The sequence below is a fragment of the Sinocyclocheilus rhinocerous genome, unplaced genomic scaffold, assembly GCF_001515625.1.
Source record: "Sinocyclocheilus rhinocerous isolate Xijiao unplaced genomic scaffold, SAMN03320098_v1.1 scaffold349, whole genome shotgun sequence".
NCBI lineage: Eukaryota > Metazoa > Chordata > Actinopteri > Cypriniformes > Cyprinidae > Sinocyclocheilus > Sinocyclocheilus rhinocerous.
In genome coordinates this window covers 265577-280713 of record NW_015637137.1, presented here as the reverse complement: position 1 = coordinate 280713, position 15137 = coordinate 265577, and the positions used below count along the sequence as shown (strand labels likewise).

Sequence of the window (15137 nt, the reverse complement as noted above, 5' to 3'; positions counted from 1 at the left end):
CAAATGCCTCGTTTGTAATGGGTTTTATTGGTTTTGTCTCATCGCAGCGTGAGACGGCATCACAGTATGTTAAGGGGCGTAACATTTCCGTCACACGCTTGAGGTATTCAGCCAATCACAACGCACTGGATAGCTGGCCAATCAGCGTACACCTCGCTTTTCAGAATGATGAGCTGTGTAAAAATCGACGCTTTTCTGAAATGCGGGGCATAAAGGAGCAACAATAATGTACATTATGTGGAAAATAATGTGTTTTTTTAACCTTAAACCGCATAAACGCATTGCATTACACCAAATATACAACATAATGCTCTTTTTAGCAACGTCATGTGACCCCTTTAAGTGTGTGAATTTAAGTGAACAAAGCATAAAAGTGATTTTAAAAAGTGAAAAAGTTATTTTTTTTAAAGAAATTAATGCTGTAATTCAGTGAACTTGTTCAATTTATCAAAAGTGACAGTAAAAACATTTATAATGTTACAAAATATTTCTATTTCAAATAAATGCTGTTCCTTTTTTTTTTCCAGAATTCTTTGATGAATTGCATCATGGTTTCCACAAAAAATATAAACAAGCAGCACAAATGTTTTCAACATTGGTAACTATAAAAAAAGTTTCTTGAGCATCAAATAAGCATATTAGAATGCTGGATCAGATGTGACACTAAAGAACTATAATAATATTTTTTTCTGTAGTAATCAACAGCATGCCACATATTATGTCATATCATATATGATGATATTAAATAGCATTTAAAGGGATGAAAATGAACATTCTGTCATTGATTACTCACCCTCATGTCGTTCCAAACCCGTAAGACCTTCGTTCATCTTCAGAACACAAATTAAGATATTTTTAATGAAATCCGAGAGCTTTCTGACCCTGCATGGACAGCAACGCAACTACCACGTTCAAGGCCAGAAAGGTAGTAAAGACATCCTTTAAATAGTCCATGTGACATCAGTGGTTCAACCGTAATTTTATGAAGCTACGAGAATACTTTTTGTGCGCAAATAAAACAATAATAACGTAATGGTTAAACCACTGATGTCACATGGACTATTTTACTGATGTCCTTGCTACGTTTCTGGACCTGGGAACATTGCAGTTGCATTGCTGTCTACAAAGAGTCAGAGAGCTCTCAGATTCCCTCAAAAGTATCTTAATTTGTGTTCCGAAGGTCAGGACCTTACGGGTTTGGAACGACATGAGGGTGAGTAATTAATGACAGAATTTTCATTTTTGGGTGAACTAACATTGGCAGTAAACTTTGGCTAAGCTGTCACAATCAAACAGCACATCAGCAATCAGATCTCACCTGTAAAGCAGCAGAATCTTGACCGTTGTAGTGATACAGAAGCCCAAGAGCAAAATACCTGAACACAGAGAAAAAAAACATTTACAGTCAAATTACACACATTAAGAATTGTAGCAAAAGTTAACCATTGTCAAACACTGACATTTATTAAAGCTTTAATTCATGCACTGCCATAGTAACTGTAGTGAATAAAAGGACAGAGGGCATGAATGATTAATGCATCATGATGGTTTATGAGACACCAACCAAAATACTACAAAATGTGATGCTCAGCAAAGGTGTCGCAAGCATCATCTTTGGAACATCATCTTTAGTTTTCTTGCAAAAATAAACTGTCAAAACTGGATGTAATCTTCTGATTATAAAAGCGAGTACCCACTTGTGATGCTTCTCCAGCCAGGGGGCGCTGTCTGCCAGGACACAGGCATTATCGGAGGCCAGCAAGTCAAGGAGACTCTCGTGGCCGGTCTCTGCATAGAGCTTCAGCAATGCAGTATCTACATCTTCATGGAAACCATTAGCACTGTCGCTGCTACGCACCTCGTGCAGGTAGCTAATGAGGAAACGTTTGAAGCGCTGTACCTTCTCCTGGTCTCCTTGCGTCAGGTGGTTCAAGTCAGCAAATTCATGAAGTGGTGGATGGCAACGCGTGAAAGAGGAAGAGGCGGGAAGGAGCAGCGGATAAAGAGCGATCAGCTCCCGTACATCCAGCTGTCCTTTCCTAAAATGGGCATCAGAAAAAGCTACATTTATTTAAATTTAAAAAATAAAAAAAAAACTGATATTTTTAAAGGGTCTGATATAGTGTATTATTATTACTAAGCTATTATTTTATTGCATTTATTTTGCTGTTTTATTATTTTAAAAAAATAAAATTACAGTAGTATAAGCAATCAGTGATTTAAACAGATTACTAGTTCTTGCTGTATGATAGATGTAGAAACCTAAAATACATGCAGAATTCAACATGGTAGATCCACTGATATTTATGTCGGCCATTTATTCAGCTGTTAGGCAAGTTACTGTTCTCCATCCATTAGCATACGGCGATTAGGGTCAGGTGCACAGAGGGATAGGAAGCAATTAGCAAAGAAGTTAATTAACTCCGTTCAGTCATCCTCTGAAACATCTGGGTCTGAGCGGCAATTAACAGTATTAATTACATGACAAAATGATACACTTCACCTAAAATGCTCTTTTGCTTCTAAAAACTGAAGCTGGCCAAATTGGATGAATCCTGCTTGTTGGAGAATTCTTTTGTGCAATATCTACAACATAAAAAGAGAAAATCGCCAATTAAAATCCTTTCCCCAATTGAGAGAAACACTCTTGTTTCTTCACCAGTTTGCCAGATCAGTTTGGTGTACCTGATATTTTTCTTTGGGAATGTTTCTCTGTGCCGCCTCGGTGAGGGTCAGGGCCTCTTCGACTCGATGGCTTGCCAACAGGTCTTGGATCTGACGCTCCAGAGGGAGAGGAACCAGTATATACACCGCTTTTGAAGAGGCCAACACCACCTTACCTGAGAGAGGGCATCAGAAATAAAGAATTTAGAGGTTCTTTATAAAGTGGACACAAAAAGACATTCATTAGCTGATTATTATCAGAACTTTGAGCACTGCATTACTTGAATGCTATAGCTGATGTACCTATAGTTCAAAGCATTGAGGAACATTGAGTGATATGAAAGGGATGACAGGTGTTTACATAAAACACCACTACAAGCCGCATTTATGAAAACAAATGCTCTAGCATAAAGTACAGCACATTGATAAGACACGAGAATGTGTGAGTGCCGGTGGTCGTACATGATTTATCAACTGAAAAATAATCAAGCTTGTGATCGGTACAATAATGAGTTTTAGACGTGAGACGTATGGAGACTGACCTGATCTGAGCTTGTCATAACACATTACATCAGGAGCTCCTGAGTAAATTGCCTTCACTACATTCTCTGCACTGCTTGCTTTATTAAATAACCAGACTCATTCTCTTCTTCATCCTGATTCAAGCCCTATCAAGCTTTAGCAAGACTTGACAGGAGAACATTTCCTTGCTGCTTTGTAGGGAAATTTACCTCAGCACTTCAGAGAAATCAATACTGGTAAAACAGTAGACTGCAGCACTAGCAATCTGAAGGAATACCAACTAAGACACCTGACATCTAAATATATATTGAAATGTTTAAATCAGTGCCATTTCTGCTGTTTCTTTACAGTGTTTCGTACAGGATTTTGTTTTTGACAATTTTCTTCTGAAACTCTTTACTACCCTTCCAAATTTGCCTCTTTAAAATCATAGGCAAAAAAAAACACACACCAAACGAAATGCAAAGTTCAAAGTCCACTGAACAAAAATGTATTCCTGAAAATTTACGTGAGGGTTACAACAAAAACTAAAGTGCACAAACAAAAAAGTGACCGTAAACACACAAAAAGCAAATGTTTCAGTCCTTGCTAGACTATCTTCAGTGCTATCTTAGTAAATCTTCAGGAATACATTTTTGTTCAAAGGACAAATAAAACACCCGCGCCGTGTTATGATTTTGAAACGTGCAGTGCTCATGTTTATTCAACAAAGTCAAACGGCACAAATAAATCAATGTATGGGAAACTGGTAATGTACATCGAAATATCGGAAATGTGTTTAAAAATCATTTCACCGTTATTGAAAAAAATTATATCGCGATACATATTGATACTGCATTATTGTCCAGCCCTAAATGAACTTTGCATTTTGTTTGGTGTGCGGATTTTTTGCCTTTGCTTTTTGTATTTTTCTCTATTGATTAAATCTACGCACCCAATTATAAACTTTTTTTTATTTTACTTAATTGGCGCAGAATTTTATCATATTTTTCATGTTTAAATCATAACCTGCGATTCACCAAGTAAGTTGATCATATGAGCTGATTCAGTTTGGAAAGGAGTTGTCTGACTGAATCAATGCGATGACACCTGGGATTGAGACTAACAGTCTATTTTGCAAATAATTTAGACTGATGCAATAAAAACTAAACAAAAACAGTATGATTCGACATTTGGTAGTTTTACCGTAATCTGTGAATGTGTATTTAAAAACAGAAAAGGTAGATATATAGGTCTGTTCTGTTTACATGTCCACTGCATTTTTTTTTTAAACCATGTTCATAAACATTGTTTGTTGTGTTTTTATTTATTTTTTTCATTGAAGCTAAATGACATTTTTTGGAACAGTACATTTGTGTGAACTGTTATTTTGTTTTGCAGAATACACTTAAAGATGCAGTATGTACGATTTTTTTTTAATAAAGCGTGCATGCCGTGAGGTTGCCTTTTTGGCCTTTTGCAAGATATCTAGCCATCGTTATGTTCAATGTCAGATATTGAATGTCAGATATTGTTTTGTTTTTTTTACTTTTAAGGTAATGATCACTTGTAACTACGGGTACCAGCTTTCCTCAAAGCATCATATTTATCCACACTGAAAATCTGAGTTGAAGCCCAACTAAACAAATGATTGGAGACGTTCTGCATACATCATCAGAGAGAAGTCATAGTTTTCACCTCAAAGAATGCAGAGAGCGTGACTTGCTTGACTGTGAATATGCTATAAATAGAGCAGACCACCACATTTAACAAGATGTAATTGAAAACACAGTCTATCAATATCCTGTCCTGCCTTATGTTTCTACTGTAGGTCCAGTCTAATTGTCAATAAATCTTTTCTGGCTCTGGAATGCTGGAAAGCCATATTTTCATGACTGACTACATGCCAAATAGGTACACTGTGCCTAAATGTCACCAGTACCAACAATTAATACAGTGTAAGGATGAAATAAATGGTAAATGTATGGGACAGCACTCTTACCTTCAAAATCCTGTAAAAGGTGTCCATCTCTGAACGACAGCGTCTGTTTGAGCTGCTGGTCCAACATGCTGTGAACTGTCACAAAGCCTTCATCCAGAGCGACCACATACGGGAAACACACAGCCGCCGCAATCACGCTCTCTGACCAGCTCACCGGAGCATGCTGAGATATGCCCTCCGCGTTAGCAAACATCCCTGAGAGATAAAGATACAGAGATGTATGACTCATCACGAGTGATTGCCATGACAACAGACATAGCCGAGAAGACAGATTCATATCTCGGGTGGGGTGCGGCTAAAGTTATAATAAAAATGACAAACAAACAAATAATAGATGCATTCGCCATAGAAAACAATTCATGATACAGAGTCCTCAGGCATTTCCTTCTGAAATGCACTAGTGCGAATATAAAGGGATTCTCACTGAGAATTTAGACCACAAACACTATCTTCCAAAGTCCAAAAGGGGGAGTACTGGCTTGCATCTCTTGCAGAGGTGACATTTTTGTAAGCCACAACCACTTCACATATATGGTTCCATTATTCTGAAGTCAATGGGGTTTTAAATGGGTTTTTGGTTAAAAGCCTGAAATAAGGTCTATGGTTAACATAAGCACAAGATATTTTCATGTTTTATTCTTCAACATTAACTTCATCAGTAATTGTCTTGAAAAAGCCGGTTGCTTACAAGTGGCTAAAGTGGGGACATTTAACATCAAGCAAAACAGGTAAACTCATCTTCTCACTAATCACACTCTTGCAAACAATTCTAACTCAAACTGTCCAGGATTTTTTAATGGAGACTGAAGGAGCTGTCGGAAGCTTAACGGTAATGGTGGTGACGTTAGTCATGCGACCGTGGTGTTGTTCCTTTATAGCTTACGTGTAGCTTTATTTATTTGTAAAGATTATCTTGATGGTAAGAATCATAAACTTAATTTCCTACAACAAAAGTCATCACTGCTGCACTCCACTGACAGCAGAATCTATTTTTACTATAAACATATTTCAGAATGAAATGTTATATTTATCCAAGCACATATTTTTAATTTATATTAATATCTCCTGACCTAAACCATAAAAGTTATGACAATATCTAAATATTCAGTCACAGATCTGACTGAAAACTTCCAGTGAAGATCCTCGAAATATCATTGATGACTAAAATGTTTCAATAAGGAAAAGAAAAGCCTCCTGCTGGCGCAAGCTTATATTACAATTCGAATAGAAGGTCAATGTGTACATAATGATCAATGCCATCTTTGGTCATTTAACTCACCAAGCCCGCCTGGAGCAGCCAGGAGAAACTCTTCCCGGCCAATCCTCTTCACAATGGGTTTCCTTTCTTCACAGTCATAAGGGAACAGGTCCTGAGAGGTTCCTGTGCTGTAGTTGAGAATCATATACTGCGTGGACAGGGCTAGACAGATATTGTATCCGTCCAGGCTCAGGGCACAGGGCTGCTCTGGTGTGGTCACTTCCTTTAACATCTGCACTCTGTCCTCATGGACCGTACAGATCTGGACGGCCCGTCTGCGTGCCAAAACCACTGCCATTTCCACACAGAACGCGTCCCCCGTCACTGGATTCTCGTTGATACAAAACGCAGTCACACCTTTGAGCTTTGTGCCGCCAGTGGGTACAGGCTCCAGAGTAACCATGTCCACAACAGTGATGCTTGAGTCACAGAGGACAATTAGACGCTCCAACGCAGAGGCAGCCTTCAGCTCTGCCACTGGCTTTTTCAGGCCCAGGTATTTGTGGAGGAGCTTCTGGACATTATAGGCCAGCTTACCTTTGGCTGTAGTGTGCTCCTCTAGTAGGAAGTGATGGATGAAGCAGTCATTGGTGCCAAGGTACAGGTGTTTGCCGCAGCACTCTATGCATTCGATGTTTATCCGCACCTTTTCACCCATCACTTGCTCCCGCTCCACGGCGGGAACCAGCTCAAAAGCTTTCACGCTCATGATGCCACCCACATCTACAGAGAGAGAAAACAAAGACAAAGTCAATGTCTAAGTTTAGACTTGCACTGACAAGTATGAGCAATATTATACAGAACATTATAAAGACATTTTATAATTAATTATAATAATTGTAATAATAAAAAACAAAAAATATACATGTTAAAAAGACAAAAAAAAAAACGTTAAAAAGTAAAGAGTTTCTCTGTCTTGCTGTACAAGTCCAAACTTAAAGTTTATAATAATAAATGTATAGTAATAAATGCTTATTTTGTGGTCAGTGCAAGCTAAACTAAAGGTTTTGTTTCTCTTGTTGTAGATGTGGCAAAACAGAAACAAACCCTTCAGTTTAGACATGCACTGACAACAAATATGTGCAAAACTGTACTACAAAGCATATTATAAACACATTAATCTAAATAATATAATATTATAGACATTAAAAAGAATGCAGACAATATAATGAACATTTCCTTTTCTGTCTTTCTGTACAAGTCTAAACTAAACATTTTGTTATTATTATTTCAGCTTTTGTTATTAATATAATGTCTTTAAAATATGCTTTATAATTTAGTTCACGTTTGTTGTCAGTGCAAGTCTAAACTAAAGGATTTTGTTTCTGTTGTCTCTTTTGCCTAGATGTGGCAAGAAAGAGAAAACAGAAACAAAACCTTCAGTTTAGACATGCACTGACAACAAATATGAACAATATTGTAAACAGAAACGCAAAATGGCTTATTCGTGTCACTTACTGGTATGATTTAGCATATTCTAAAGCAATAAATCACAGCTCTGACATTCAAGCATAAAAACAGGTGCCTATCAACCTGTGGTTTGTATTACACAAAGGTTCATTACAGACCTGTCCCGTTCCTCTACAAAACGCAAAAGGTATTTATTTTTAGAAATACAAAGTTGTATGCGAGATACATTTCTGTCAAACCAGCCAAAGACTACGCTAGCAAAACCATATCAAGAAGAATCAACACTTAATTCCTCTTTTAATCACCAGCACCAGCTTCACATCCACACCAGCCCAGTATGAGTATTTATATGAACGACAGACAGAAGTGATTTGATCACGGATGATCATGGGAGACTATGGCTGTGTTTCAAAGCCTAGTGAGATGCCCATCTAAAAATATTCCTTTTGGGTTTTTTCGAATATGCGCCTATTATGCCATTAAAGCTGTGCTGGTAGACAGTTCGCTAGGGTTTAACACACAGCCTACGTGTCTGGTCGTGTGTATGTCTGTGTGGTGCGGCATGCAGAGAGCGCAGGTGATGTTAAAGAAAGCCGAGCGCATATCGTACCCCAGCCGTGGCCAGTGCAGTCCTGATTTGAGAGATGGCAGTGTTTTCACGGCCTGCCCGTTTCATTCAAGCGCCCCACTCCACCTCCCTCGCTCTCCCTGCGGTAACGCTTCCTGTTTCTCCGCCGAACTACATCCGGCCACGTGATGAGGGTGTGCTCTGGGCTGGCTTTTTATTTGAAAGCGTTTAAGATAATTAAATCTGAACCCGAAAAGGGTTGCATAATACATTTAGTTTTAGCATTAATGTCGTTAAAACAGAAAACAAGTTCTTTAAAAATTCAGTAAATTATTCTTAATTTATGGAGTTTCGTTAGAATGTTAGATATTTAAGTTTGTAGTCCTTTTTAAGGAAACATCCGCACTTTCAAGTTATGGGCTCCTTCGGGATTTCCAATTATTATTATTATTATTTTAAATTTACGGGTTCGATTCACTTTTTATTTTACAACATAATAAACAGTAGAACATCAAACGTGAATCCCTGCGGTAACGCTTCCTGTTTCTCCGCCGAACTACATCCGGCCACGTGATAAGGGTGTGCTCTGGGCTGGCTTTTTATTTGAAAGCGTTTAAGATAATTAAATCTGAACCCGAAAAGGGTTGCATAATACATTTAGTTTTAGCATTAATGTCGTTAAAACAGAAAACAAGTTCTTTAAAAATTCAGTAAATTATTCTTAATTTATGGAGTTTCGTTAGAATGTTAGATATTTAAGTTTGTAGTCCTTTTTAAGGAAACATCCGCACTTTCAAGTTATGGGCTCCTTCGGGATTTCCAATTATTATTATTATTATTTTTAATTTACGGGTTCGATTCACTTTTTATTTTACAACATAATAAACAGTAGAACATCAAACGTGAATTCTGATGTCATTATTTTTGTTTGTTTTCGGTAAAACGTCGCTAAATACGGACTTCAACTACTACAAAGATGTAACGTTAAGTTTATGTGATTGAGGAATCGGACATTTTTCTGCATACAACAGATGATAATTTAATTTAACATTTTACCACAAGAGGGAGTTATAAACCAATTTCTTCAGTAATCTACTGATCCAACATCTGAAGACAACCATGGTAAAATAATAATAATGACGTCGCTAAATACGGACTTCAACTACTACAAAGATGTAACGTTAAGTTTATGTGATTGAGGAATCGGACATTTTTCTGCATACAACAGATGATAATTTAATTTAACATTTTACCACAAGAGGGAGTTATACACCAATTTCTTCTACAGTAATCTACTGATCCAACATCTGAAGACAACCATGGTAAAATAATAATAATAATATTCCTTGGTAAGGGTGGAAACCTATCTTAATAATTTCACTATATTATCTTCTTGTAGCCTGCCAGAGTAGTCGCATTATTCATGGAATAGGTCAGAATAGACATCAATACTAGCAAGTAGGGTCTGTGAAATAAACATACATTGTAATAATATTACTAATATACTGCCATCTATGAAATATTTTCCATATTTCCAAATTCAACCCCCAGTGAGATTTGAGAATAATAAACCTACATTGCTTTTAATAAACTACAGAGACAGATGCATGATGAATCAGACCTTTGGGTTTCACTGAAAGATAAGAAGGAACAGCTGAGGCATATTTAGACTAAATGCATTGAATGGGAGTAATTTTTTATTATAGCAATCTCCTGTAAGCAGTACTGAGCCTTACATGAATGTCTTTTCAAGAAGTTTATTATGAGCTCCAGCAAATTCTTCACACAGGCTATAAATGATATATATATATATATTGATTGATGAGTCAAAAGCAAATGTTAGTCACAAAAAAAGGTAAAATAGGCAAGTATACTATAAAATGTAACATTCCTTGTGCTTTATGTCTCTATATCTAAAATAAACATTATTTTCACACTGCATATGTTTCTTTTGGTTTGGCTAACGACCACAAAATCATGACACAATATTATAATAATAGGCCTTGGCATGCACAAGCCCCTTTAAAGTTAATTATCTAAAGAGAACTTTATTAGACAAATATATTACCTTTGATAAAAGCTTTGCTAATGAACTCTAAGAATATAAGCTATTTAATAAAATAATAAAATGTTAGAAATTGCAGTGCTGTGCTGTCTGATCAGATGTCTTTGCCACAGTCAGGACACAGGATGTCATCTCTCTCCGTCAGGAAGCCGCGGCCCACCAGGGACACCAAACACTTCTTGCAGTTGAAGCAGTCATTGTGCCACTGTCTCTCTTCAAAGGAGATGTATTTGCTGCCTCCCAGACCTGCAAAGGATATGACAGTAACAAATAACAAAGCCTCTGATAGTAATATCATGGGAAATATGACTATTGTTTGCTAAAGTGTGGACAAGAAGATTGCTGTGAGACTCATACAGGTCCTGAGGACAGAAAGGCATGATTTCAACACCAAAATAATCCTATCATTATTTACTCAACCTTATGTCATTCAAAACCTGTAGGACTTTAGAATTTAACATTAGAATTCAAATAGTCTGTCAACATCTCCAAAATGACAAAAAGCACAATAGAAATATCATAAAAGTGATAGAAGTGATAGACAATTTTGGTCTGTTTCTTACATAATTGATGTACACTGTGGAAGCTTCTGTCACGAAAACAAATTCCTCGTATGTGTAAACATACCTGGCAATAAAGCTCATTCTGATTCTGATTCTGATAATCACAATTGTATGGCTTCAGAACACCAGGAATATAGCACACATTTTCATATGGACTTCTTTTATAATAAAGTCATGGTGTTTTTCTGTCAATTTTCAGTTTTATAGCCCAAAACCTGATTCACTTTCACTGAAAAAAGTGGCGAAGATTTAAAAAAACAACAAACAAACAAAAACATTTTTTTGTAATAAAGAAATAAAGTATTGGATATATTTTTTTAATTAACTGTTTTAATCAGATATATGTCACAATATAGAAGGATTCTGTTACTATTCTGTTTCATCACAAGATGTTAATTGTGTTTAGGTTCCATTTGGTCCTGATAAGCACCTTCCAAAGATAAGGAGATGTAAATGTGTTGGTTGCTCATACCACTAATAGGGGTGGTGCAGGCAGCGCACTTCTTGGCATACAGATTGCAGAAGCAGTTGAGGCAATAGGGAAAGTCATCACGAGAGGTGAAGCGCTGGCCAGAGAGCTGCTGCTTACAGCCAGTACACAAGAAGCAGTCCTTATGCCAAGGCTGGTCATGGTAGGTCACACCCCCAGTGGTGATTGGCTGAGAGGAAGTGATAAAGGTGTGATGTCAAATATAATACTTTTTATTCAATGTAAAATGTTGCATTCTGGTTCTTACCTTCTTGCAGTGCACACACTGCAGTGCAAATTGTTTCTCGTAGCAGGGCACGCAGTAGTTATTGTTGTCCTTAGGAATGAAGCTCTTGGTTCCAATAGGCTGCTGACAGCGCTGGCAGGTAAAGCAGGTCTCATGCCAGCTGTTCCCCTTATGCTCCATCTTCCTGGAGCCTGGAGAAATAGAGAAAAATGCAGACAAACAAGCAAGTATTACATACCTTGGCTGGATAATAGCGAGGATTGATTATAACCTTTGTATTAAAGGGTTAGTTTACCCCAAAATTTAAATTCTGTCCTCATTTAGTTATGATGCATTCACGTACTGGGGAAGTTCGTATTTACCATTTATGCATACAATTCAACACGCTTTTTAACTCTACATCTACAAAATGATGAATAGAGAATGTGCATCAGATGTGTTTTCGCTGTTGTTGTTTTGGTTCGATTTATGAATGTGCAGTAAATTCAGTCATTATGTATTTTATCTTAATTGTACAATACTATGCTATTTTGTACAAGCAACTTGTAAATGAAAAAAAAAAAATAATTAATTTTATCAAATTTTTTTCTTTTTTTTTTTTAATTCAGACTATTGTATCTGACATGGTTTCTTACTAATACGCCCCAAAGTGTGCCTCCATTGAAAGTCCATTCCACCAAAACTTTAAAACATAAAAAAAGTTGATAAAGACACTGTTAAAGAAATCCAATGAATTTCTGAGTTTTCACATGTCATGCAAACATGTTTGAGCCTCTCCAAGAACCAATAAGGTTTGTTCTTGTGTTAAGCGCAACAGTTGAGCTGCCATTGGTCATATGTAAGCCTGGACCACAAAACCAGTCATAAGGGTCAGTTTTTCAAAATTGTGATTTATACATCATCTGAAAGCTGAATAAATAACTTTTCCATTGATGTATGGTTTGTTAGGATAGGATATTTGGCTGAGTTACAACTATTTAAAAATCTGGAATCTGAGGGTGCAAAAAATAAAAATATTGAGAAAATCGCCTTTAAAGTTTCCAAATGAAGTTCTTAGCAATGCATATTACTAATCAAAAATTAAGTTTTTATATATTTACCATAGGAAATTTACAAAATATCTTAATGGAACATGATCTTTACTTAACATCCTAATGATTTTTGGCATAAAAGAAAAATCGATCATTTTGACTAGAGATGCACCGATTGCAATTTTCTTGGCCGATTCCGATTTCCGATTTTTTTTGTAAGTGTGACCTGCCGATACAGTTTTTTGCCGATTCCGATTTTCTTTCTAAAAACTATAATTGACATAATATACAAACAAAAATCTATACTTTCTTTAATGCAAAAAAATATTTACATAATAAAAAATTATTAAACATGAATGAATGAATGAATGAATGAATGAGGCATTTATAAACATTACAATTCCCCCAATCTGGACAAAGTTACAGATGTTCTCTCACTTAAACAACTCTCAAAATAAAGTGCTCTGTGACTAGAAAAAAAGGTAGAAATAACAATTAACTCAAAAGGAGTTGCTGTACTATTTAACAAAACAGATGTCATTTATTCCCACTGTTTCTTAAATTGTCATTTTTCACTAACCTTATTAAATGTCATCTTTCACATCAAATTCTTACATTGTTTTTAATTAATTCAGTTAGAATAATAAGAAACTTTAGAGTTGTTACCATTCAAATGAAAGCAGTATCAACAAACTCCATCTTTCCACTGCAGGAAACACAGAAGCTGCATCTGAAGTGGCATTAGATGTATTTACAGAGACTGTCTGATGAAGCTGAGGTGCCATAGATGCATTTACACTGCAAACTTTCAAATGCATAAAGAATATTATAAGATTAATGTTTTAAATATTTTTAAACATACAAATAAGAGAAAAATTTTGTAAAATTTTGGCATTTGGGAAAAATGCAATGATAGTTTTAAAGGGGTCATATGATGCGATTTCAAGTTTTCCTTTGTCTCGTCGCGCCGGGACACGTCATCATATGGAAAGGGGCGTAACATTTCCATCACACGCTTGAAGATCAATCATAACGCACTGGATAGCTTGCCAATCAGAGCACACCTCACTTTTCAGAACGATTAGCTTTGTAAAAATCGATGCGTTTCAGAAAGGCGGGGCATAGAGGAGAAACAATAATGTACAGTATGTGGAAAATAATGTTTTTTTTACTTTAAACCGCATAAACACATTTCATTACACCAAATACACAAAATAATGTTCTTTTTTAGCAACGTCATATGACCCCTTTAAAAATGAAACCAAACCAGTAGGTGGAGTCAAATGACCGTTTGAATGAGATGATTGATTCAGAAACAAGGCAAGTGACTACTGTCTTTATGAATGGGTTACTGAATCATTGACTCACTTGATTCATTCAAAAATGTGGATTCATTCAGTAACGAATACTGCCTTTTGATCAGCAAAAACAGTCAATATTGTGTCTAAACTGTCTACTAAACAGTCTACTAAACTAAACGCTCATTTGTTTTGTTTTCTGCACGAGTCTCACTCACTCACTCAGGCTGCGCCAGTGGTGGAAAGAGTACTGAAAAAATATACTCAAGTAAAAGTACCATTACCTTCCAAAAAATGTAGTGTGAGTAGAGTAAAAGTACTTGTCCAAAAAACTACTTGAGTAAGAGCAAAAGAGTAGCCTATTTAAAAGTACTCATAAGTATTGAGTAGTGAGTACTGAGCTGTGGATTCTACCCCCTCATAATAAACACTGTACACTGCAATTGATACCTTTTAAAAACGTTGTACATTCTGTAATTCACATTATCTTATTTGTCATAAAGAATGAAGAGTATCTATCATCCAGCAGTTTTAATTTTGATTGCCAACTCTTTAAAATACATCAAAACAGCACGGAAACAGTATTCAGTTGAAGAAAAGATGAAAGTTATTCTCAGTACAATCATCCCCATTTAAATCATAAAGTTTGAAAAAATAGATTTAAAATCATGTGTAAGGCCACTGAGACAGCATATGCTGTTGTTGCACATAAAATATTAATGTTTAGAACAGTGCAAATACAAACACCATTAGAAACTCATAGTTCAGCATCACACACCATGATATGGGTTAAAATGAGAGCCCATTTCTCTCCAAAACGGAGCCAGTTTAAGCGTTTTGCATTAAGAAATAAGAATAACTAAACTTGATAATTTATGTTACAATTTTAACATAAATGCACATTGTTCTAGAAGGATGGCAAATTCATGCCATACCTTTTACACATTTACTCGAATTGTTATGCTGATAATACAATTTGTAAGGAAAAATGCATTAAATAGCGAGTTATTTCTGGGGAAACTTTTTCAAAGGAAAACACACACACACACACACACACACAC

At 36.1% G+C, this 15137-nt stretch overlaps 2 protein-coding genes across 2 annotated transcripts in view; both read right to left on the bottom strand.

Moving 5' to 3' along the window:
- Positions 1-8609, bottom strand: part of tgfbrap1 (transforming growth factor, beta receptor associated protein 1) — a 17298-nt gene extending 8689 nt beyond the window's left edge. The window contains exons 1-7 of the mRNA XM_016563347.1: positions 8446-8609; positions 6447-7148; positions 5168-5362; positions 2686-2840; positions 2504-2586; positions 1698-2039; positions 1319-1376 (exon numbers count right to left, since the gene is read on the bottom strand). Coding sequence (XP_016418833.1) covers positions 1319-1376; positions 1698-2039; positions 2504-2586; positions 2686-2840; positions 5168-5362; positions 6447-7134 — 1521 coding nt within the window. The 5' untranslated portion in view covers positions 7135-7148; positions 8446-8609. The remainder of the gene's footprint in view (positions 1-1318; positions 1377-1697; positions 2040-2503; positions 2587-2685; positions 2841-5167; positions 5363-6446; positions 7149-8445) is intronic.
- Positions 8610-10004: 1395 nt separating this feature from the next.
- LOC107748566 (four and a half LIM domains protein 2-like) overlaps positions 10005-15137 on the bottom strand; it is an 18113-nt gene continuing 12980 nt past the window's right edge. The window contains exons 4-6 of the mRNA XM_016563414.1: positions 11769-11938; positions 11504-11690; positions 10005-10714 (exon numbers count right to left, since the gene is read on the bottom strand). Of these exons, the coding sequence (XP_016418900.1) occupies positions 10563-10714; positions 11504-11690; positions 11769-11938 (509 nt within the window). The 3' untranslated portion in view covers positions 10005-10562. The remainder of the gene's footprint in view (positions 10715-11503; positions 11691-11768; positions 11939-15137) is intronic.